Genomic DNA, 26,844 nt, shown 5'->3' with positions numbered 1-26,844 from the left:
AGCATGAAGAAAACTATTTGTAACATTAGGCTTTTACAGTTTCATGTTTTTGGTTATTTTCTTTTCAGTGTAAGATTACAAATGCTCAATAAAACTATCATTTAAATAAGTCCACTTAAATTGCTTTTTAACATTTACAGGTGAATAACTGTATTCTAAGCAGGGTCAGATTGATTAAATGCTCAAAGAGTTTATTACAAACATAATGAAAATAAAGTATGGGGAGAGGTTTCTACATTACAGGGACACTCAGGAAATTTAAGCAGTTTTAGACCTGAGATGATGAGTTTGGGCAGGTGTAAAGATGATTTAAATGATTTAAGAAGCTCTCAGCAGTGGAACAAATTTATTTGGAAAGTTACAATAAAAATTTAACCAAGAACTTTGGTTTAATTTAGCTGAATAAAAGCAATTTTTCAGGGAAATATAACCTGATCATTTATATGTTAAAGATGATGAATGTAAAGGTTTAACAACATTTGAGAACTGGAAAAACAATTCAAGCTATTCACATTTGATAGTGTAGGATCTTGCTCATCTATATGCTATATGAACTGTCAGCTCTTATTGATGAACATAAATGGATATTAAAAAATAAATTTTCTGTAATCACTCTGCTTTAAGACAATAACTGTCACTTCAGTGTACCCTTCCTGTCTTTTCTATACACATGCTTTTGTAGATAGTGGTAACTCCAATTTATAAATATAGCTATACTGTAAAACATTTTTTCCATAAATTACTGCAGATAATCCCCTTGGTGTCCAGGGATGCTTTTAGTCCCCATCTACTGGTGTTTAAAGGGCAAGAAATGAATATTAGTCTAAGCATAAATACCAAAGCACACTGGTAGACATTAAAAAAATATACATATTAATACATCATCTATAACTATACCTGTACCTATATCCAAATGATGTATGTATCTTCAAAATAAGTGGAAATATTTGGATTTTGTATTGCTTTGAGTTATTTAATTGCTGCCAATTTCTGTTGGCATGGAAATTTTGAATGCATGGTTATATATATCAAATATTGGATATTGTGTTTCGAGTTACCACATACAGATTTATTTGGAAATATATTTTACAAGTGTATAGGAACTGCATTGGAATTTATAAAACTTAAGTCTAATTAGTTACGTATTGTCATTATTAATACAGTTGTTGCTGGTTATGTAAAAGAAGATTCTTAAGTGGGTGATGATAGAAATTAATATTAGTTTATATTTGCAAAGAAATTTACAATTTAAGGAAGTGTTCCTAGAGTAATCTAGCAAAGGGATGGGTGAAGCAGGTTATGGAAGAGAAAAAAATCTAAGAACGGGTGTGATATCAGGTGAGGTCCCAGTCTTAGCCTAATTCCATGGAGAGCTCTGAAGCATACATAACATCTCAAATTTGTTCTGCTTTGATGCAAAAGAGCTAGACTTTTGTACTTTCACACCAGGTGCTCATTGGCTATGGATCGCTGAAGAAAGGTGGGGTAAATTCTCAGGCCTTTTTGCCCCTCTTGTTGGAGAGAAGACTTCTGTATAGGTGCCTTGGCAGGGCACTAACAGTGTCCTTTACACACTTATTATCACAATATTAGTGTAAAGTACGTTGCCCATCAGTTATTTCTGAGATTATTTATTTTTTTTTTTTATTTAATTTTACAGAATCAAAGAGTCTAACAGTATATCTTGTTAGATACAGTATGTCCTCATAATGTATACATTATTTCTTGTACAATGATATGAAATAATATGGGAAATGTTCATGATAAATTATTAAGTGAACAGTGCAAGTTAAAAACAATAGTTTCATATTTTTTTCCCCACCCCCCCTTTCCCGAGTCAGCACCTTCAAGTGTTACCACTCCCCAAACGGTGCGCAATGCACTCATTGTGTAGGTATTTCTGAGATTATAAATGAGAAAAACGGAACCCAGCTTAGTTGTTGGACTAAGCTAAGTCCACAGATCTTCATAAAGCTTTAATAATGCTATCAATTATGCTAAGACTATCATGTGTGTATACTGTTAATAGTTAAAAAGACTTACTCTTCATTACGTTAGAGATAATACTTAAAATGTACTAAAAGTGATGGTGACAAGTTTGCATATCCAGGATACTGATTTTACAGAAAATATATATCTGGAAGATATTAATTACAATCTTACTAGAGAGTCAGTCTGGAATTGTATTCCTTAATTTACCATTTGTACTATACTTAGAATTCAATTTAATAGCTACATACATGCATTATGAGATTTTGTAAGAAATATGATAAGAGTAAACATTTAAATAATATCATTTGCCTGTTGAGAAGGAGAACTGAATAAAAAACACTTCATTATTTGGGTTATATTAATTAAAAATGCTTGTCCCCATTTATATTCTGAGTTACGTATACACTTGCCGGTATAGTGCCATAGAAAGCACCATGCAAGTGGTTATTGCTAGATAATATTTTCCAGTGAATTAAAATGAGAAATATGTGGCCAGCTTTTTATCATTCGTAACTACTGATAAGCTTTTGGAAATTGATTTGATTTGTTATTATAAAATTATAGTTTTATATATAAACTTATATATGTATACTAAAACATAAATTAGACAATTGTGAGATAATTTGGAATCCTTAAGAAAGTCTAAACATAAGATAGAAGTAAACAACTTTCTTTGGACAAACTTTAAGACACAAAAAGTTTTAAAGCATATAATTTAAACTACTAGAGATGTAGCAAATTCATAACATGTAACCAAAATGTTTATACCCCTATAAAATCCTGAAATAAAAAAAATAAACTACTACAGAATATGAAAATAATGAAATTATTCAAATAATGAACATTTTTCTACTGTGACCCTTTACCCTATAATCTCCATGCACCGTTACTCTCTCTGTGTCATGACTATTGGTACCTTTCACAGTACTGGCCTTCATATCCCCGGGGACAGGCTGTGCAGCGGTAATCATCTTGGCCTTCTGTGACACAGGAAGGGCTGAAACTGAAATCAGAAAAGAAAAGGATGATAACAATGTTTTAACCCATTTATTTTGTAAAATAAGTACTCCTATGTATTTTCAAGGTGATTGGGACATATTTTTAGATGGTGATAAGTGCCATATTCATAATTACTGATGAAATTCTTTCTTAAGGGTAGTATTTCACAATTAAAAACTACTAATAATAGTCAACAAATAAATGTTGGTTGGCTTTTGATGAATTAACAATGCATCACACTAAACATGTTAATATTTTGGAATTTTAATAATAACATGACAGCCATGAAAATATTAAACATCTAGCAAAAAATGTCCTATTGTTCACTAACCACAAGAAAAATATGCCTGGAATTTACACACATTTTGTCTGATAGCAGAATAAGTATTACTGAATATATTTAGGTTTAAAAAAAAGGACATAAAAGATATATATATATATATATTTTTTTTTTCCCTGAAAACTAAGTCCAAATGGCCACTGGCACTTCAAAACATGAAGTGTGAATAAACGTTTCCTTTAGAATAAAAGAGTGCCTTTTCTAATTTATATCCAGATTTCAAACTACATTTTACTTTAAACCCGAAGTAACAAGATTTAGTGTGAGAAGAGGACAAAGCTTTCTTTATGAAAATGAATAAGATTTCCTGGCTATTTTATGGTCTTTTCTAATAATTAGGACTTATATAACTTGCCCTATGTTTTCTCTACCATGCTGGTAGACCACAGCCAGTCTGTCTTGCTCTAGGATTTCTGATTAGCTTACTTTACAAAAGAAAGACTTGACAAGACTTGAAAACTAAACTATATTATAATAGCATGTAGGTTGGGGTTGTTACAAACTTCTCTCAAATGTAAGCAGGACTACATTCCCACTGGATAAAACTGCATGATGCATGGGAAACTTAGAAAGAGAAAACATATTTGTTGCAGAATGATAATGCTGCAAACACCATTTTTCTTTTTGCAGGTCTGCTAAATCAGTTGCTGCTGAAAAAGCAATAAGTAATATAGGCCAGGGCAACAACTCCTTTTGGTCAAGTGCCATTAGGAACCTATTTTAACTGTCTTCCAATGCATTAAATCAATAGTACATGAATGAGTAATAAACTCTAGCTTTTGCAAATTATGTGAACAAATTGATCTACTACTCACAAACTCATTATCCAACAAATTTGTTTTTTGCTTTCACAAAAAAATAGACCCATAAACTCATAATTGACACACTCTGCCAAGTTTTTAGCTCTTTAATTTAAAGCTTGACGCTGAGTGCATCTGCCTGCATGTACACACACACACCCACTCACGCATGCACACACACAAACTCTTAAACATATCTGGGCCTTAGGAACCAGATTTTAGACATTTCAAGTGCAACTCCAGAGAGCCAACGTGGTCAAATTATACTCCTTTACAATGAAATAATGAAGTCAATAATGTACTCAATATATAAAATGTCTCAAAGTACTACATAGGAATGTAGTAATTCTCCTTAAATAGTTGATATAAACTTTTTTGAATTCTGATATTATGGTGGATTTCCTTATATCACATAAAAGAACTTCTGAAGGAAGGAGGAGGAATTCCATCTTGTTTGAAGTTCAAGGCCATTCTTTCTGCTTACAACTCCCTCATCTGCTCTCAATTCTCCTTTTGTCTGCATGACCACTCAGAAATCCTTGTGTTTTTCTCTTGGTGACCATCCTTTACATTTCTCTACAGCTGATAATTCCAAACTCCCCTCCACAGACTTTTAAGAGTTTGTTCTCTGTGTTGTCTCCTGTGGATGCTCCAGAGATGAACTGGCTTCCTGGAAATCACCTCCTTCTGGTTTTTTATACCATTTCACTAGTTGTTCCTTTTCAGTTTCCTTTGCTGGATCTATGTCATGTCCTTGATCTCCAAATGTACTTCACAGTTCCGTTTTCAGATTTCTCCTCTCATTTCCTCTAAATGATCTCATTCAGTCTTAAGGGATTTAAATATTGTATCTACCCTAATGGATCTAAAACTAAGCTTCCGCCCCTAAAAAAATACACTTGACCTTTCTATAATTTTCCCCATCTTAGTCAATGGCCACTCCATGCTTCCATTTGCTCAGCCAAAAACCATGAAGTCAACTTTGTATCCCTCTGTCTCACACTCCATATGTACTCTATCCTCATATGCTGCTGGTGCTACCATCAATAACATCACTGGATTATCCTTTACCAAGCCACCTCTTGCCACTGGAAAATTTTAAGCCTTTAGGACATTTAGTTAATCACTGGCACTCTGCTGGCTTCACCTTTTACCACCCTCCTCCCATCCACTCTGTTCCAGCCACCCTGGCCTCTTGCTGTCTGCCAAGTGTGGGCCAAGTGTGGGCCTGTCTCTGGGCAGTGCACTTGGTTTTTCCTCTGGCTGGACTGCCCTGCCTGCAGACATTCACATGGCTCACTTCAGGCACGTCTCATCTGTTTGTGGCGATCACTCACCACCCTGTCTAAAATGGTACCCCAGTCACTCTATATTCATGGAGACTACTTTGTTTTTCTTGATAGCACTTGTCACTACCTGATACTACATTATATATTTGTTTATTGTTTTATTCTCTTATGAAAAAAATATAAACTCCAGAGGCAGAAACTTGGACTGCTTTTTCACTTAAACATATTCTCAGCATGATGAAGTATGTCTAGCAGAGTTGGGCCCCCATTAAATATTTGTTGAATAAAGGAATAAATAAAATACTATCTTTATCTTAAAGGAATTTACAATTCTGCATAAGAGACTGATATGTACAAATAAAGGACAGGACACATATCTTTCATCTTTTATTTACAGTGTTGGAATAAATTATATGCTTAGTAGATGTTCAATTTCTGAAAGAACATTTGATTGAAATGATAACATAAGGTAAAATTGTTAGTTGTATGTAAAATGTACAAAATATATGCTGAGCTATGGATAGATTTCGTGGCAGAGGTGGGGTCTGGATGGGGCATTAAAAATGGATTGGATTTCACAGGGATTGTCACAGGGAAGAGCAAAAGCAAAAATTGCTGAGCATGTTTGGAGAAGAGCAAGAAAACTCAGAACTTGGCATCAAGTATTATAGAAGGGAATAGAGGGCATTGAGGCCAGAAAGGGAGTCAGATTGGAGATTTCCAGCCAAGATGTCTGACCTTTCCTTGGGTAGGCAGTGGAAAACTTTGGAGAGTGTAAGCACTGCTGCTCCGTCACAGCTGTTAAAAGTCTACCATATTTATTTTAGTAAGAGACACCACACCTTACCTTTGTTTCTCACAGATTTCATAGATTGAAGTCACAAAAATGAGATATTTCAGCCTCCTCCATCTATACCTTAGAATCCATTTTTATACCTCAGAAAGAAGTGTCTCTATTCTTTGCCCTGGCTGGTTTCTTTGCTCACACTTCAGTCCTTCTCTTTTCATTCATATATAGGTCTTTGCTTTGTTAATTAGCCTAATATGTTCCAAGTAGTGGTGATATTAGTGAGTCATGAAATCAATTTAGTGGGTTTTGACCAAGATTTTTTTCTGAAAGTGTGAGGTGATAAAATTTATAAATGGTATGGTATCCATAAAACAAGTTTTTGTGTACTGCCTTATGATGTAAAAAAGTGTTTCTTAACGGTGGTTTAATCAATAAAGTTTGAAACCCCTGAACTAGCCATTTTAATTTGATATTTTGATTCTTTGCGGGTTTTCTTGAGTATAAAAATATACTCAAACTATACAAATAATATAAAACAACAACAAAACAGAAACAAAAAAAGTACTCTTTTATTGATCCTTCTAACCAATCAAGGTAGTATTCTTTCTCCTTATTCTTGAAATTTCTTAAAACTGTAAATTTAAACCCTTGTAACTTATTGTCTGCTTCCACTATGGATGGTCAAAATTTACCAATGACCCTCATAGTTAATTGGCACCGTATTTACTCCGTCTCCTGTGTGAGAGGAGCGTGTGATGCTGTTCATTGCTGTTCTTCTCTACCTCGGTATCAGTGACACTGCTGTCTGCATTCCCACATCTCCTGACTGTTCCTGCCTTAATGCTTCCTTTTCTTCTGGCTTTCCCAATATAGGAAGTCCTGTCTTTCCTTCTTTCTATATACTCCCATGGGTAACATTAGCCTGGGAAATCTTATCCCACTGTAATTCATTTATTAACATATCTCTTCCTTCATCTGCTCCTGCAATTTTCAGATTTCCATTTCCAGCAGCTATTTGCATATTTCCATTCAGACAGATACTTCACATCAATTTGAACCTATTTGAAACATAAATTGTCTTTCTTCCGCAGCAACTCTCTCCTGGTTTCCCTGTTTCAGTTAATGGCACCACCATTTTGGAGGACAACCTAGCTAAAAAACTCAGTGTTCAATGCCTGCCTGGATCCTCACCCCTTACATCTAATTAGTTATCAACTTCTGTAGGGTGGTATTAAACAATTTTCTCACATTTGTCTCCTTGTCACCATTCTTGTTACTATTACCTACCTTCAGGCTCTAATTATCTTTTGCCTAAGCTAGTGTACTTTAGCCTTTTAATTGGTCTCTTTGCTTTTCTCCTTTGCCTGTTTCAATTCATTATGATTAATTCTATCATAGTAGTCTTCCTAAAGTGTTGCTCTGATCATATTAACCTTTTTCTTAAAACAAAAAGTTGTAGTGTTTCCTTATTACATGGAAAATTAAATAGCTATTCTTTAGACTGGTATTTAAGAATTTCTACAATATGGCCTCCATTCTCCCATTCATTTTCATCTACAATTATGAAATTCTATATGAACTCCATGCTCCAAACTCTGTTACTTACTAGTTTTGAAACATTCCTACTGTTTTCTGTTTTCAAGCCCATATAATTTCCTATCTTCACCAGTAAAAATCCTTCAGTCTACTGTTTAAGATCTATCATAAATATTACTACTTCTTTTAATATGTTCTTGAAGTTTTCAAAATTAAGTGTGGTATTTTGTGCCTTTGAATTTTCCTTACATTTAAGTTGACATTCCTTAAGACATAGGTTTTATAGTCAGCTTCTCCAAGAAAGGGCACGTTTCTCTTGTATACGCCCTGTAGTTTTTATTATAGTGTACCCACCAGAAAGTATCAGTTAATTACTTAATATTTATAATCCAAATGGTTCACATTTTAATAGACAAATGCACAAATAATATTCTCTTGTTTAAATCTGGGCATGAGGGGAGATTAGGGAAAGGGAAATGAGAATAATATTATTTTTTATACACTTACCACTTGGTGCCTGGATGAAAAGTAAGATCATGTATATTATCCTCATCAATATCCAACTCACCTAAAAATTTACATTTGACACCCTAAAAAGCTTTATGATTCCAGCCAATAAGAAAGAGGAACTTACAGAGGAAAAGAAGACAATTTACATGAAAATGTTTTCATTTTAGTTTTCAGCCAAAGATGAAGAAAAGTGAGTAGCCACAGGTGGAAAGATCACTTTGCCTGAATTGCTTTGTGGTTCTTTAATAATAGAGGCAAGGTGTCCAGAATTCTAATTCTGAACAAAACTGACATACATTCTTTTCAAAAAGAAATTTAGAGTAAAACTATGCCACCTTATTGAAGTCTATAAATCATTTAACAGAAAGTGTGGGTAGTCTTAGCAAAAAGGTAGATGAAAACATCTAAGGTTTTCATCAATATATAAACTAATGCATAATGTTCAGACAGCACTGAAATAAGATATTCCAGCTTTTGTTTCTCCTTATGGCTGTGTTTCCATGGTACCAAGCTCAGACTATCATAAGAGAAAGGGGGCTGTGATCTGGGAGATATGACTTTTTTGGAACATAGTAACAAGTCATCCTGCTTTAATTGTGCTATATTTCAATAGTTTTATTGATAATTATTTCCCAATCTTGAATTAAACACATAAAATAAATGGAAACAACCACAAAAGTGATATAATATGCACCCAAACAATCCTTCATGGCTGATATTATGGGCAAAACTATATACAAGCACTAGACCTGTATATTTATGAAACCATGCACATTTTTACATATATCATTGATTTTGTAAATATATCTCCTATAAATATTGGTATTTACATTTTAATTAATAAGTATTATTTACTTGGAACAGGATTTTGAAAGGAAAAATAAACCATAGACTATTATGTACTCATTTCTGTCATATTTTTATATTATTAAAAAAGGTCTATCTTAAATTAAAATTTTTGTCTACATGGAAAAAATAGCCAAATCATAGATAGCCCATGCTCTAGACAAATGGCATTACTGATCGGGAAATACGGTTATATTTCTCAATCTTACTTGTTGCTGGAAGAAATCAGAGGGCAAGCACATTGCTGACAGTCATTTGGCAATCCCTTTACAATTCCATAGTATCCTAGAGCACATCGTTCACAGAAGTCACCAGCAGTGTGATGTTGACAATTCTGTAAAGGTAGAAGGAGAAAAAGTTTGTTTGTAATTTAGTGAGAGAATGTAATTTCTCATATAGCTCCCCATCTATGAGTGTGTGTGTGTCTATGAACACATATACTGTCATTCTCATACACATACATACATGCACATACACTTTATCATTGACAGAGAGCTCAGTTTTTGATATAAACATATTTTTAAAAATTTCTTTCATTTGAGAAACTTATAGTGTGCTATTGTCACTATACTGACAATAAGAATTTTGTTCTCTTTTCCCTACATCAATCTCTGTGTCAATTTTTGTTACTCTACATTAGGGTATAGACTTCAAGAATCTCTAACATTTATTATTTCTTCTGGCCATTTATGTTTTTTCACATCCAGGTTTTAGGCCTATGAGACGCCAGAAAAAATGCTAAAAATACTGGGACCTCAGCATTTGCCCATCACTGGGCTTCCTGAAACTAAAGCAAGGCAGAAAGCAATAATGTTTCAAGAGGCAACAAGAGCAAAAAAGGTCAGCCCAGTTAACCACCTTTAAGAATGTTATTCGTCTATTTCTTTTCACATGTTGGTGGTTCTTCAGAAATAGAGAGGACTCAATGTGAAACTAGCAATCTCAGGTCAATATTTTCTTTTTTAGTGGTTGCACAATAAGAGACATCAGGGTGATAACGTTTTAAGCCATTTACATAAGGAAATGAGAACAATTTCTGAATAGTACGTAAATAGTTTTGAAATTAAAATTCTCATCGGCCGGGCGCGGTGGCTCACACCTGTAATCCTAGCACTCTGGGAGGCTGAGGCGGGTGGATCGCTCAAGGTCAGGAGTTCAAGACCAGCCTGAGCAAAAGCGAGACCCCGTCTCTACTAAAAATAGAAGGAAATTATATGGGCAACTAAAATATATATAGAAAAAATTAGCCGGGCATGGTGGCGCATGCCTGTAGTCCCAGCTACTCGGGAGGCTGAGGCAGTAGGATCACTTAAGCCCAGGAGTTTGAGGTTGCTGTGAGCTACGCCGACGCCACGGCACTCACTCTAGCCCGGGCAACAGAGTGAGACTCCGTCTCAAAAAAAAAAAAAAAAAAATTCTCATGAAGTAGAATTATATTTAAAACAGAATAATCAATTATGCAATAGGGACTTAGGAAGAGCTACATGCGAGGCACTGAAACAGGCACTGAGAGAATCAGGTGAGGAAAAAAGGTAAAATAATATCCTACCTTCTAGGACTCACTTCAGCTTTGGCAAAATAAAAAAGAAGAAACATGACAAATAACAAACATGGCAGCAAGAACACACCACTGAATGTTGTTTACAGGAAATGTGACACTTGACTTTGGGAGTTGAGAAAAAGGAAGAAATAGAGGGAATTGAGAGTTGGGTTTTAGCTTGATTTTATGACAGGATGTGGAGTAGTCAGAACAGTAACTTACATTTTATAAACAAGTTTATCAAAAGAAAAGTTGAGAAACCAAAAAGGCAGTAACAAAATAGATGGACATGTTAGTGAACTGATTTCCTGATCAACTCAGCTGGAGCCACAGAGCTGCCTGCAGGCTCTATATCGAACTTGGATGACATCCCACATGCTGGACTCTTTGCTTTATTCAATCAATCAAGAAGAATGTATTTATGTTTCATGCAATGTCTGGAATGGTATGTGTAGTCGTTCATGACAAACAACAGCTGAAGTCACTCACTTCTACCACAGAGATTGCCATGCAATTTAATCTTTTTAAAAATTCTTTTTTTTGGCCGGGCACGGTGGCTCACGCCTGTAATCCTAGCACTCTGGGAGGCCGAGGCGGGTGGATCACTCGAGGTCAGGAGTTCGAGACCAGCCTGAGCAAGAGCGAGACCCCATCTCTACTAAAAATAGAAAGAAATTATCTGGCCAACCAAAATATATATGTACAAAAAACTAGCCGGGCATGGTGGCGCATGCCTGTAGTCCCAGCTACTCGGGAGGCTGAGGCAGGAGGATCGCTTAAGTCTAGGAGTTTGAGGTTGCTGTAAGCTAGGCTGACACCATGGAACTCACTCTAGCACGGGCAACAAAGCGAGACTCTGTCTCAAAAAAAAAAAAAATTCTTTTTTTTTAAGAACTTCTATTAACTCTTTTTGGGTATTTATGTTGTTGCCTGCAGTGAAACCAGGACATTGCCACAATGAATTTTAAGCTATTGTTTTTTTACATTTCTGGTGCTATAGTTGAAAATATACTATGACACTTATAGATGCATTTTATAACTTAATATAAAATGGATCCAGTTTTCTGACATGACAGCGTACAAATCTCACATCTTCTAATTCTCTGCCTCACTCTCACTAGATGATAGCCCCTTATTTTCAGAGAAAAGCAAGCTCTCTCATTTGGTTGCTCCCTCAGCTTCCTGCCACCAAACAATTCACTATCTTGCCTGCATTATTTTCTATCCTTTTGACATTTATTTCTGTTTTTTGTCTAAAGCTACTCTCCTCCTAAACTGGTTTCCTTGCTTCCTACCTGCTCATTTTCTCTAGCATCTTCATTCTCTCCTTTTTTGCTGGCTTATTGCCATCAACATTTGAAACTGGTTGAGCCTTTCCTATCTTAAAAAACATCTGTGGGGTCTCAAGTTGCTTGGCAACTTCTATCCTATTTTTGATAAGCCTACATTCCTGGTCTCTCCTTCTTCATCTTCCATTTATCCTTTAAACACTCTTCCAATGTCACCATTGACACAATTCCAGATCTTTGTTGCTAAATTGAAATTTACTGACAATAATCAATTCTCATGATAGGTGAAATTTTTGCAGAAACTGATATTTCTAGATCCTCTTTCTTTGAAATTTTCTCTTCCTGTGGTTTAATAGCAAGTCCGTAGATTTTTCTCCTACCTCTGTGGCTACTCTTTCTTACTCTTACTCGTGAACTCTTCCTTCCCCATCTGTTTAGTGATATTGATATCCTTAATTCTAACTTTGGCTCTCAGTTCTTTTTTTTCCTACACATTTTACCTTGGCGATTTCATCTATTACTATGATTTCAGCTAACTGTGTGCCAATAACTCTATACATTTTTATACGTTCAGCCTGGATATCTTTAATGAATTCCAGACTTTTCATTTCTAATTGTTTCTTGGATAGATCTTCATGTACAACAAAGAAGCACTTTGAATTTGAAATGTCAAAAATTAAGCTCACCTCTCTCTATACCTGCTAATCCTCTTGTATTTCCCATGTCATTTGGGGTCACTGTCATCCACTCAATTCCTCAGGTCAGCAACCTAGAGGCCTCTCTTAACCCAGATATCTATTTGATCATTGGTTCCATGATTTTACTACTCTTTGTTTCTTGACTTCTCTGTTGCTACTGTTTTTATCTGGCCACTATCATCTTTTTTTCTGGATTATTAGAACAGCCTCTTAGCTAAAGATCCTGTTTCCAAATTTTCTCATCCAGGGATCTCTCCACACTGCAATCGGAGTGCTCATCCTACAGAACACAGCAAACCATACCATCCCCTCTCTTGCTTGAAAGCCTATACTTGTTCCCCACTGCTGTCAGGATGAATTACAGACTCTCCAGCATGGCCAGGAAGACCATCATAATTGGCCCCTGCTTACCCCTCCAGGTGTACCTCTAGCCACTGTTCCCTTTGCACATAATGCGGTAGCCATACGGGACCATTCGAAATTCTCAGATTATGTGGATGCTTTTTCTCACTTCTGGGTGCAAACCCTTTGTTCTAGAATGTTTTTGTCCTCCTCTTATCTGGCTAGCACTTATTCATTTCAGCTCTTATTTTAAATGTCACTTTCTCTGATTCCCTAAGTCTGGTTTAGTTAGATGCTCCTTTTAGCTCTACACAGTGTATGAAACGTGGTAGGCCTTCAATGACTGTTTTGAATGAATGACTGAATGAATGCATGTTCTTGGCAGTATAGATAAAACTGGCCAGGCTTTTTAAGATGAAGAAGGCCCAGTTTCAAGTCTAATTACAGAAAAGTGGTTAGCAAGGGAAAATGATTTGTCATATTTTGATATTGATTTAAGCACCATAACTCTCCCTTATTCAACAATCCAAAAGAACCATCATTTTTTAGCAATAAAATAGCCATTCCATATTTAACAGTAGCATTGTAAGAGATAATGGCTCCAAGATAAAATAATTATCTATGAGTTCAAATCTCAAATCATTCAGCAAGGTGTCATACTGATGAAAAAGTGTTAACTGGGGAGTGTTTTAAGAACATATTTTATAGTTACAGAAATGAACATGTGCCAAAAATACATGGAATCCTCAACATAATTTGTAGCATTTTGCTTCTGTAATAAAATCATTGCATAATGAATTATTTTATGTAACCTACCTGTAACATTAATAATTGAATCAAAATACTTAAAGAGAATGATCATTACTAAAAATATAGAGATTTAACAATATGGTTTTATTTTTTTTATACCTGCAACTTTATATAATTTTTTCACAGAGCAAGCAAATATTTCATAGAGTTGCTGACATACTAAACTTGGTTAATTGAATCACACATGTCCCGGTTAGGTCTGCAAACACAACACATAAATCATGAGTCTATTTTTGAAACTTTTTGACATAGCTCATATGACTTTCCTGTCTGCTTTGAGATAGTGTACATAATATTTTCTCTTGTATAGAAATTAGACTTTAGGGAAAATTTCTATATTCTGGATGCCTAATGAGAAGTTTAATTATATTATCAAGAGAGATATGTGCTAATATCTTTTCAATAATAGATTAGAATATATGAGATTCATAGGTTTTTTTTTTTTTTTTTTTTTTTTGCTCATTGGAAAGCTGGTGGTATATATTCCTTCTGCTAAGTCAAATGAATATAACATTAATATTATAGTATCTAAGACCTAAGGTGAGAAGTTACTTAACCAAACCTTTCTCCCATACAAGGATGCCTTCTATTCTTTCCTTGAGATATTGTTAAATGCGTAAATTCTTATAAGGCAGCCCTTTTCATCTTGCATAACTATAAGCTACGATGTTTTTCCTTAAGCTCAATGAAAATTTGTTTCATTCTAATTTTCAGTCAATAATCCAAGTTCTGCCTTCTGAAGCTATGCAGATTATGTCTAATTCTCTTTTCCCAGGGAGGGTTCTCAAATATCTAAGAATACTATTACTTCCTAAATCTTTTTTTTTTCCAAGCTAAATATTTAACAATCCTAGTTACTAAGAATTACTTCTAAAATATAGTAGATTATAAGTCTCTAGCTGCAATTTGCAAATACATCAAATGTACTTTCTTCCTTGATTTGAATCTTGCACATATAGTATTATAATACCATGTCTTGGCACCTAGCGAATCTGCAATCAAGTAAAACTCCTATTTCACATGAATTGTTAATAAATGTCATTTCCTCTGTTCTTTTCCTAACTAGTGTTTCTTTTCTAAACACTAGAAAATAAGCTTGTAGAGGACAAGGTCCATGCAGTCCACATCTTAACATTCCCAGCACCTACCATTAGGCCGGCATATTGGCAATGATAATTCATGCCACAAGAATGAATGAACAAGTAAGCCTACCTAAGTTCAAATCTTTTCTACTAATTTCATCTTGTTAATTGTAACTCATAGTTCTAACTGTTGCAATCTTTTCCCACCATCCAACACATTAGGTAACACTTCCTGTTTTATGTCATCTGAATATTTGATAGGTCTCATCCAAATCATTGACAGATATTTTGAGCACAACAGGGTCAAATACCAAGTGTATGCCTCATAATTGGAAACATCTTTGATGCTTACTGTGGGTCACATTTTTTAGTAACTTATACTCCCATCAACCTTCCAGCTGGTTAACATCCAGCCCATATTTTCAGCCTCATTTGTGAGGATAGCATGAACCATTCCATCAAATGCCTATTTAAACAAACCAGGGTTTGAATCATAGGTATGACCTTTATTGTTTTATGACTTAAGCAAATTATTATTTCTCTCAGCCTCAGTTCACCAACTGTAAAAGAAGAAATAATCCTGTCTACTTTATAAATTTATTGCAAGAATAAATGAGAAAATCTATGTACAGTGGCCAGTTCTGGTCCTGGTACACATATAGGGCTGGACATGGGGTAGCTGTTATTATTTTTGCTCAGTTTGATATATGATGTATCATACTGTCTGATAAATCTGATATTGTACTGTGATTCAGGAAACTAGGGTCTTATATATTATGTATATAGTAGTCCTAGCACTTAGTGTGATACGTGTTATTTTGTGTGAGCCTATTCTAATCCCTAATGAGCATTGTTTAATTTTTCTACAGTTGACAGATATTGGTTAAGTAAGCAACCCTTGAGTTTCATTGGAGATCAAAATCAATCTGTTTCCTATATTTTATTTTCCTTTATAAACCTGGAAAAAACATTTCACTGCTTTCTATCTTGTGACAAATATCATATTCTCATGATTTCTCAAATATTTTTCAGACATGGCCCTTAATCACTATTGCAGATTGTATCAGGACTCTAGGTTATAATTCACTTCAGCTTTCAAAGTCAAACTCATTTAATCAGCTAAGAGTGTGTTTACTCTCTCACAATCTGGAGAAAGCATTTTGTAGAGGATTTGAAACCTGCTTTTCATACTTTTTGGCCAAGGCACTATAGGTTGCTTAAATTTTCTTAGCATTAATTTCAGAGTTGTAATAAGATGCTAATAATCCCTATTTTGGCAATGTTGTTAGATTAAACAAGGTTTATGACACACCTTAAACACAGCAGATTCTAGCAAATCTGTAGATTCACAGTAAATCTGTCTATTTACTGCAGATAGGGCTAATTGCTTACCCACAGATAACTGATAATGTTTTAGGCAACAGAGCGGATCAATGACAGATATTTGCCTTTTATTCTTTTATTTTTAAAATAAGAATTATGATAGAGTTAATTTTCACAAATAATTTAATATTTAAAAAGCTCTTTGAGCTAGCTGAGGCCTCAATATTCCCAGGTACAAAACAGGAGAAGTAATTCTGACCGTGGGTATAGTGATGATTAAATGGGACTATCACCTGTCTATCTGACTGTGTATGTGTATACTAATTAGTATTAGTTTGTTTACCTCCCTCACTGCCCTCCTTGAGGTTCAATATCACATAGGTTTTACTGCTCCATTTTGAAAAAAAATTTCTTTAAGGGGTAACAGTGACTTAGCTATTGATAATAACATGTCTATGTGTAGGATTTATTAATGCCTAGGATGAAGGCACAACTCTCTTGCAAATGTCATTACTCTCTTGCAAATGTCAAATGAAGAACACAGTTACCAAGTGGGTTTCTTTGAAATATTTAGCCTATAACATTTTCTATAGTTATATTTCCTCTCCACTCCATATTTTTAAAAAGATATATGAAGAAAAAGAAAAAAATATATAAGTGAGGGCCCAATCTCCAAACATTACCACATCGGGGTTAGGGCTTGCTATGATCTGAACATTTGTGTCCTCCAAAAATTCCTACATCGAAATACTATCCCCCATGTGATACTATTAGGGGGTGGGGTCTTTTGGAGGTGATTAGGTCATGAGGGTGAAGCCCTCATGAGTGGGATTAGGGCCCTTAGAGAAGAGACCCCAGAGAGCTATGTAGCTCCTTCCAACATGGGAGGCCATAGAAAGAAGGTATCATCTATGACCACGAAATGGGCCTTCACCAGACACCGAATTTGCAGGAGCCTTGATCAAGGACTTCCCAGCCCTATGAACTGTGAGAAATAAACTTCTGTTGTTTACAAACTACCTAATTTATAATATTTTGTTATAGCAGCCTGAATGGACTAAGACAGTAAGATAATCTAGCATAATGCTAGACATAAAAATGGTTTTTATAGTTTTTGATTAATTATCAACTGATTGGTTTTTAGACTATAAATGGTAGATAACATATGGTAATTACCATCTTTATGCAGATTGTCATCGCAATTGCTTTGATGGATCTTACCATGTACTAAGTAGTATTCAAGCCTTTTATTTAGTATTTCATTGAATCCTTACAAAAACTCTATCAGTAGGCACTATTATTATTTTCATTTTATAAATGAGGAAATTAAGACCCCACTAAGGCTAAAAAAAGTTGTCTAGGTTCACACAGCTGGTAAAGGGTGAAGACAGAATTTGAATAAAGGCAATGTGACTGTAAAGTTTATGCTTGCCATTATACCAAAGTACCACCATGCCACTATACATATAAAATAAAAGAGAAATCAGTACGCTTTGGTTTCTTCAGTTACCGCATGGGAGTAATAGTAGCTATTTTCTATTTGCCTCATGAGGCTGTTTTCAGTTTGAACAAAGTTGCCTAAATTCAAAAAATTGTAAGTTCTCTAAAAGAAAATATAAAAATTCAGAGCATAACAATTTATACTGTGTTTATTTGATGGAAGTCTTTATTTATTTTTTACTTTATCTAGGGATTTCTCAGAAAATAGACCTAAACTTATGATTCCTTTTTTTTTTTTTTTTGAGATGGAGTTTCTCTATATTGTCCAGGCTGGTCCTGAACTTCTGGGCTCAAGAGATCCTCCCACCTCAGTCCCCTGAAAAGCTGGAATTATAGGCACAAACCACCACTCTGGCTGGCCAACATTTAGGATTGTTAAGGAACAAAATGTTATAATAGCCAATTGGTCAACAGAGCACAGTATAAAGACAATAACTTTTATCCTAAAAAAATGAAATTAAATTGCATCCTTTATGAATGCTTCTAAATTAATCATATAATACAAACATAGCCCTGCTAAAAAATACTAGTGAAGATTGCATAAGAAAAAAAAATGTATTTAATTCTTGCTTATGAATATATAAATTAACTTGCTCCCCACAAATTACCTGAATTTTATAAGCAAGCCAATGATGAAAGAATACTACACCAAAACCAAATAGTAACTATTTCAGGAATTCAAGGATGGCTAATATTAATTATGCATTTAGTCCATAATAACATTTACCATTCTGCTAAGGTGAAAAAGTATATATGATCACCTCTTAAGTGCATCTGAATCCTCACTCTACTCTCTAAAATAAGCATGCGGTAAATTTCAATATCCTATCCTTATTGAAAGAAGATACCTTTAAGAAGCCAGGGATGGAAAAAAGTTTTCTTAACATGACAAGAAATATTTTTCTTACACTAACCACCAGCATCATACCTTATGGAGAAAAACTTGAGACATTCATATTAAAATCAGGAAGAAATAGGAAGCTGATCACTCTTCTGTTTAACATTTTTTTAGAAGACTTAATCAGTGTAAAAATATGAAATTATTATAACATATTTTCTGGCAAGTAAAAAAAATAATTATAATTATTTGTAAATAATATTATTTTAAACATAAAAAATAACTGACTCAATTGAAAAACTTCTAGAATCAAAACAAAAGTAATTGAATATCAAATACATGTACAAAACATCTATTTTGTCAATGTTTACCAATAATGACCAGTTTGTGAATAAACTATGTTGAAGCAAAAATGTAATGTTTACTATTGAAATGAAAATGTAAAATACTAGAAATAATTTTTTTTTTTTTTTGAGACAGAGTCTCACTTTGTTGCCCAGGCTAGAGTGAGTGCCGTGGTGTCAGCTTAGCTCACAGCAACCTCAGACTCCTCGGCTTAAGCGATCCTACTGCCTCAGCCTCCCGAGTAGCTGGGACTACAGGCATGCGCCACTATGCCCGGCTAATTTTTTCTATATAGATTTTTAGTTGTCCGTATAATGTCTTTCTATTTTTAGTAGAGACGGGGTCTCGCTCTTGCTCAGGCTGGTCTCGAACTCCTGACCTTGAGCGATCCACCCGCCTCGGCCTCCCAGAGTGCTAGGATTACAGGCATGAGCCACCGCGCCCAGCCTAGAAATAATTTTAATATGAGAAGTATATGCTCCAGATAGATAATGTTAAAAGTTTACTATAAGACACAAAATGTTTGAATAGAGAAGACTATCATATTCCTGGGATGAGAGAAAATAACTAAGTAGTGTAAATATAGCAATTCTTTACAAATAGGTTTAATTCCAATTAAAATTCTAGTAACATTTTTTGGGAAAGGGATTGAAATAGTGAAAAATATGTCAGCTGGAAAAATATGTAAGAGCATCTAGATAAGAAAATTTTAAAACAAGAGTAATAAAGGGTCTTGATTTACCAGATATTATAACTTACCATAAAATAAAGGTAAGCAAAACATTGTAACAAGCACTAAAAGGTAAGTAGAACAAAATGGATGATCCTTAAACATATCTTAATATGGATAAAATAAATTTGCATATATTCAGATACGATGATATATCAAGGGGAAAAGGAAATGTTAATCAATAAATGTTTCTTTACCGTAATTTATATGTGAAGAAAGATTACCTCTCCATACCACAATAAATTCCAGAAAGATTAAAAAGTGGATCTAAAATGAAATCATAAAAATAAGGGTAAGTACTATGGGATCCCAGTATAGATATTGAAAGCCATGTGCTGGGTAAGATTTCCATCAGAATGAGTGTAGTTAGCGATGGAAATCACTCCAAAGATTGAGTCCCAGAAGCACCACTATGTAGATTTCAGGATAATAAGGAAGAAACAGCAAAATAGTCTGAGACAGAGCTGCCACTAAGTTTGAAAATTCCCAGAATTTCATGACCTGGGAAGCAAACTGAACAGACGCTTTCAAGAAGAAAGGAGTGATTCACAGTGGCAAACACTGCCGATAGATCTAATAAGATGAACACTAGTTGCCTAGTATCAGCATTGGTTCCAGTACAGCGGTGGAGGCAACAGCCTATTTTATTAGTTCCACGGAGAATGGATGGAGAGAAATTGTAGATAGAGTATAGACAACTCTTCACTGTATAGAAGGAGAAGAATGAGTTAGTAGCTACAAGGGAGGTGGAGTTTGTTTTTGTTTTGTTTTTAAGATAGAAGAAGAAACAAAAAGTGATAATGTAGGAGGGAGGGGAGACCAGCTAGAGTAATGTCCTTGAGTGGGCGGGCAGTGGGATCTAGAGCATATGTGGAAGGCGTGATCTTTTCTAGAAACAAGAATGGCTTATCCCAAGCAATGGAAAAGAGTCAGAATAATTGGGCACATATGCAGCAAGGTGGTTGCATGTGGTAGTGGGAGCTCGTGTACTTCTCTTCGGATTGCTTGTAACTTCTCAGTGAGGTAAGAAGCAACACCATCAACTGACAGTAAGGATGAGAAGGGGTGGGAGGAGAGGTTTGGGTTTGAGGAGAGAGGGGAAGGTATGAAATAGTCATTCAGGAACGTGGGAGAGGAAAGGTGGCACTATCGCAGAGCAGCACAAAGGATCCATTTGAAGAGAGTGATCATGAATTCAAGGTGACAATAGATGATGGCACAAGTGCCTCTTTTTCTACAGCCACATGCAGCTTAGAGGGCGCAGGTGTGGAGGAGATAGGAGGATTTACACAGTGCTGGAGTTAGCTGAGTAAGATGAAGTAAGGGAGTGGCAGGGAAAAGGAGTTGCAAAGCAGTGATACTAACGAAGGGTCATGTATATTAAGCTGGTTGAGAAAATAAGGGTGTGTGCAAGAAAAACAATAACAAGAAAAAGTGTGAGAGAGCATGAATGGTGAAAGCATAGATGTTGAATCTGAAGTATTAAGATGTGAACTGGAGAGAAAAGAGAGGGTGGTCAAAGAATAGGACACTTAGAGACCTCAGAGGCACAAGAAACTGAGAGTTAAAGGTATGGAAGAGTTAACTTTGTGGACATTAAAATCATTATGACAGGAGCAGTGCTAGAGGGAGCAGCAATGATACCAAGGAGGAAAAATCTGCAAGGAATGAGGTGAGCGATCTGAGGGTTGGTAGGTGACTTCAACGAGCAGGTGTAGTGGGCGAAGCTAGGTGTCACGGAGGAGAACGTGAGGATGACACGAAATTGGCAGTGCGGGGCAGGGACACCCCCTACCTTCAGGCTCAGGGTATGGAGAGAGTGAAAGCAGTGGCTGCCACTGGAGAGGGCTATAAGGTGGCAGCAGGCAGGGGAGAGCCGGGGTTTCGGTAAGAGCAAGACAAAGAGAACATGAATGGAAGAGGGGGATTCTCTGGGGGATTTTGCTGAAGCCGGACTGTGAGTTTCCAAGGCACAGCGGAAGGGTTTCAGATGAGGAGAGGAGGGAGATCGGCTCAGCAAAGATGCCCAGAGCTGTGTGGGTTACAGTTTGAGGGACAGGTGGTGACAGGGGCAACCTGAATTTCTTATTGTGACTGAAACAAAAAGGGCAAGATACGTGATAGCCCTGATTGTTCCAAGGCAGACAGCGGTGGTAGAGAATGCAGGGTGTTAGCAGGAACATAAAAAATAATGGCAACCTCAATTCTAAGGGAAATAGATAAATTATGGGACATCTACTCAAAAACTGTAAACATTTTAAAGACTATCTAGCAACATAATACCCTCATGATAGGTAAATTTAAAAAGCAGAATGTAAAAGAGCACTATGGTATTATATTAAATATAAGTCTTATTTGTAAACACGTGAATAAAATTGGTAGGAAATACCTAAAATAATAAACTTTTATCTTATGCTGAATATTGGGTGACTTTTATGTCTTTCTTCATTATTTTTCTTAATTCTTTTCTAATTTTCAAATTTCTTATAAAAAGCTTATTTTTGTTTGTAATCAGAAAAAAAACTTCATGTAATTTTCACATAGCTGTATCCTCTGATGCTCTTCTAAGATGCTGTTAATATTTTATTTCTTGACACAAGCAGTAGTTTTCCCAGTTATCATTTTTTTGTTACTTTTTAAAATATAGACTGTGGTGAATGTCTTTTTTCCCCCCCGCACATTTTATTTCACACACACAGAGTTATGCAGAGTTACGTTCTCTGCAGTTTAGCTGGCTTCCGCATGCAGCATCTATCTGAGCGTGTGTAAGGAGAAAGGAGCACATGAACCTTATTGAAGACAGGATCAGGGGACTACCTGGCATACGGATGTTTCAGGGTCACACAGACTGCTGTGTCCATGACACTGACATGGGACACAGGTGCCCAGGGTTGGTCCATGGGTGCGGCCGCCTGGCTGGGAACTCAGTCGATAAAATCCTGGCAAGCATGTCTGAAAGAAAAGGAGGCCAATTAGGACAACTAAGTTAGAAATCTTGCATTAGCAACATTTGGTTCTTCAGTGTTTAAAAAGACAGACTTCTTTACCCCATCTGTGTTAGGGGCAACACCACTTATAAACACAAGTGACAATTTTGATACCTAATGTGCATTTCTGCCTGGTCCCTAAGGTGGGCAGGCAACATCCATGTGTTATCAGACTTTAGCCAAGGAAAGCGTTCATTTTCACATACAACTCAACCTGCAAAAGCTTAAGATATTCTTTTTCCTGAGAAAGAGGTTTGTTTTTAAATAACATTGTCATATGGGCTAAAGAGAGAATTCAAATATCCTTAACAAACTAAAATCTGCTACTGTGCTTGATGGATAACTAACAAATGTCCAATGAAACTCTGCAAAAAAATAAATAAAAAAGTGTCATGGATGCATTATTTATACCAATATAATTTAAAGGCTATAAAAGTAAGAAATTCAAAATAATAAAAGCTCTACATGTCTTGGAACTATTAGGCCACCAATAAAATTTATCTTTCTCTGATTTATTTATTTTTTTTATTTTGTAATAAAAACTTAAAAACAAACAAAAATGCTAGTGAAGCTGACATGCAAAACCCAGACTTCCATCTTCATTCAAGTTTATCATGTAAATGTATCAACAAAAGTTTCTGGCTTTCTGGAAGAAGGCCACAGCTCTGGAGAGGGGATGAGAACAGTCTTGCATTCCAAGCTTAGCACTCTTGGCCTGCAAAGCTGCAGACGTTGTTTGATTTATGAGTAAAAGGTAGCAGTTTCTCAGATCCCACTGAAGATTATAAAGAGATTGTTTTACACCCTTGGTAAAGATTTTTTTTACTTAAACATCTTGCTTCCATGATGAAAGAAAAGTGATTGCTGAAAAAGAAGGAAAAAAATGTTGGGCTAAGAACTTCTGTGGGCCTCTGCGTCCTTTTGGTTCTAGCCTAGGTATTCCAGAGTGGAGTATATAAAGAAGTTCCTTAGGTAGAGAAAAAGATCAAAAGTCAGTACTCTCCTTGTTTATTTTGATTTGGATAATGTGAAAGTACCTCAATTAAGCACTTAATTAAGAGACTCTCTGTTTTATCACAGCCTATAAGAAATTCTAATGAGATTTAATAATGTCCCAGCTTTCAGCAAGCTGATAAAGAAAACCGAGACTAGTATTCAAAATATTTTGAGTCTCCTTTGTCTTATGGTGGACATAATCATATATTTTAATAAAGTTTGTTCATATTATTTAAAATCAAGGCTCATTGTTGCCATTATTACTGAATAAGGTCTGGAAATTATAGTTAAGGAATTCATTTAAGCGTAACTGAAGAAACAATTCAAGTTGTATTTAAAAGTGGTTCACAGTGTGGGTTGTTCTAATTCTTTATCATGCTGACTGCTGAATAAAATTGGATTTTCTTTACATGGATTTCATCCTTGGATACCTTTATAATTATTGTTATCTTATTAGTATATTTGCTTGGTGTGTGTATGTGTGTGTGTATGTACGTGTGTGCAAAAATCACGCAAATTGAGAGAAAGTTCCTAGCTTCACTTTATACCCCAAACAGAAGTTTACAAGTCTCAGAAGAAAAATAAAGTTAAGAAGCAATACTCTTCATCGAGGGTCATGTGCAGTTCAGTGTCACACACTGAAATGTGAAGGTGAGCACTGAGGTGAAATCTGTAATGCACAACAAATGTTTCCTATTTCTGTGGCTCTTTCCTGGACAGGCAGCCTGATGCAGTAGAAAAGCACCCATGGTGGGAGTCTATGGCCTGGGATCCAAGTTGTGCTCTGTGTAGAACATTCTAGGCCTTTCTCCGTGGGTCTAGTCATCATCTAGGGTCAATTTAATTGGGGAAGAGTTGGGGCCTGGGTTTGTTTTAAAACTTCTAAGAAGGTCTACTAAGCAGTTAGGATCCAGAACCACTGGAATGCTCTTCATTCTTTGCTGAGAATGTGTGCTTGTAAAAGGGTATATAGACGCCTTGGTTCTATGACATGAATGAATATGGAAGCTTTGATTTTACACGTTATTTTTGTCTGAGAGATGTGGACAAGTTACTTTGAGACAAAGTTTCCCCATCCTGCACATGAGCAGGTGTAGTAACTCAGATAATTTCTAAGGTTTCTTTAAATTCTAACGTTTTAAATTAATTTAGATTAGCTTTGATTTATTTTGTACCCTGATGAATTAAATTTCTCAGAGTTCGCAAAAACAAAAAGACTATTATATAATGCAAAAATTAGAAACTTAAAACACATTTTTTAAAAAACAGAATGGGACCTATTTATTCCTCTTTAATCCTTTTCTTTCCTAGATCCTTTTCTATTTATTCTTTATATTTTAAAATTTTTTTAGGGTGTTCTTCAATGTTGGATTATTTTCTTCTTGTTGGACTGGGACAAAATTCATGAAAATGATTAGGTTTGAGTTGGGAACAAAAGAGCTATTTTTTGAGTCCTATCTAAAGTCCTTTCTAGAACATAATGGAGAATTAAAGAAAAGCAAATAAATAAAAGCAAAACACTTTCCTCAGCTCATCTTATCCCTTTTTTCTCTAACTCAAAGTTCTCTTCCCATGTGCTGAAATTGTTCAGAGCTCAATATTCTTCTGCTATCCTTCTACCTTTAATTTATGTTCATTATACGGTGTCTCATCAAAATGTTAGATTCAAATTCCCACAAAAATGTGGGAGGGTAGAGAGAAGGGAATGAAAGAGATTAGAGAGTTAACACGCCCCAGGCTCAGGGTCACATAAAGCATTCCCTTTTTTCCTCAGAGTTTAACAATAAAAATAGATACTTGTGCTGGTATCACATACTACATATGATTTTGTGCAGGTTTTGAATACTGTGGGTCTCAGTTTCCTTACCGGGAACATAAGAATATTGTACAGTCATGCACCACATAATGATGTTTTAGTCAATGACAGGCCACATATATGATGGTGGTCTCATGAGATTATAATATTATATTTTTACTGTGCCATTTCTACATTAAGATATGTGTAGATACACAAATACCATCATGTTACAGTTGTGTACAGTATTCTGTACAGTCACATTCTGTACAGGTTTGTGGCCTAGGAGCAATAGGCTATACCACATATTCTAGGTATGCAGTAGGCTATACCGTCTAGGTTTGTGTAAGTACACTCTATGATGCTCACGTAACAATGACATTGCCTAACAACATGTTTCTTAGAACATATCCTTGTGTGACTGTATAACATAATAGTTAAGTGTAAGTTTATTTACGTTTTGGAAACAAACTTATTGGGGTTCAAACTGCTGCTTAGCTATGTGATCATGGGCCTCAATTTTCTCATCTATAAAATGAGGATCATAAATCATACTTGACAATGTTGGTTTAGGTGTATTAGGAAATGTACTTGGGATTGCAGAGTAGATAGTAAACACTTTTGATATTTTATAGGGTGGTTGTGAGGATTAAATGAAATAATATATGTTTAATGCTTGACATATCATATATTGACATAGGTGTCTCTATCCCAAATAATTTTTTAAATGTAATTGCTTAGGATAAACTAAAAATAAAGGAAACCATGATTGTTTTAGGAAACGAAATTGTAACATATGCCACTTACCCACACTGTGACCCTCAATATTTGTATGGAAATGAAAACAGAGTCTTTGGGTCTCCCATGTGCAACAGAAATGATAAAGGATAGAGAAATGCACATGTAAGTATACCAGTCTATTTCCACATTTTGCCTTTTGGGTTACATAAGTTGATAATAGGTATGCATTGTTTGGGGATTTTAAAAAATCAATTTTAATAACTATAAGGGACAGCTTCTGAGTGGTGACCCAATAGACATCAGCCATTCAGCTGTGAGCCAGAGTCCTATTAAAATAAGGGGGGAAGGGAAAGAGCTGAAATTATCAAAACATGACCCAGGGATCATGGATGAATTTCTGATTTTCATGATATTATTGCAGAGAGCCACATATTCAATGCTGAATATTTTACATTTTTTAAAAAGAAAGTCATAAAAGTAAGAATAGTATCTGCATACAAACTAAATTCAGTTTTGGTCAGTTTAGGCAATAACCTGAACCTAATCTAACCCAATGATCAGGTTATGTAAAGTATAATAAATTCAATGGCTCTAACACCAACAAATCTGGTAAGAAAATAGTGTCCTTTATTTGACTTCTAAAGGTAATCTGGTCTCTGCTTCAAATCATAAATTGAAATAATTAGGCATTTCTAAAACTAACATTTTTAATGAACAAGGCTGCAG

General features: G+C 35.3%; 1 protein-coding gene across 2 annotated transcripts in view; it reads right to left on the bottom strand.

The window, feature by feature from the left end:
* The window catches only part of LAMA2 (laminin subunit alpha 2), a 568,286-nt gene that overhangs the window by 165,327 nt on the left and 376,115 nt on the right, over positions 1 to 26,844 (bottom strand). For both annotated transcript variants that reach the window (XM_069489233.1, XM_069489235.1), the window contains exons 29-31: positions 22,417 to 22,551; positions 9,312 to 9,436; positions 2,909 to 2,995 (exon numbers count right to left, since the gene is read on the bottom strand). In XM_069489233.1, coding sequence (XP_069345334.1) covers positions 2,909 to 2,995; positions 9,312 to 9,436; positions 22,417 to 22,551 — 347 coding nt within the window. The remainder of the gene's footprint in view (positions 1 to 2,908; positions 2,996 to 9,311; positions 9,437 to 22,416; positions 22,552 to 26,844) is intronic.

Source organism: Eulemur rufifrons, chromosome 15 (assembly GCF_041146395.1).
Source record: "Eulemur rufifrons isolate Redbay chromosome 15, OSU_ERuf_1, whole genome shotgun sequence".
Classification (NCBI taxonomy): domain Eukaryota; kingdom Metazoa; phylum Chordata; class Mammalia; order Primates; family Lemuridae; genus Eulemur; species Eulemur rufifrons.
Note: the sequence above shows the minus strand (reverse complement) of the source record. Positions and strands in the feature narration are given on the sequence as shown.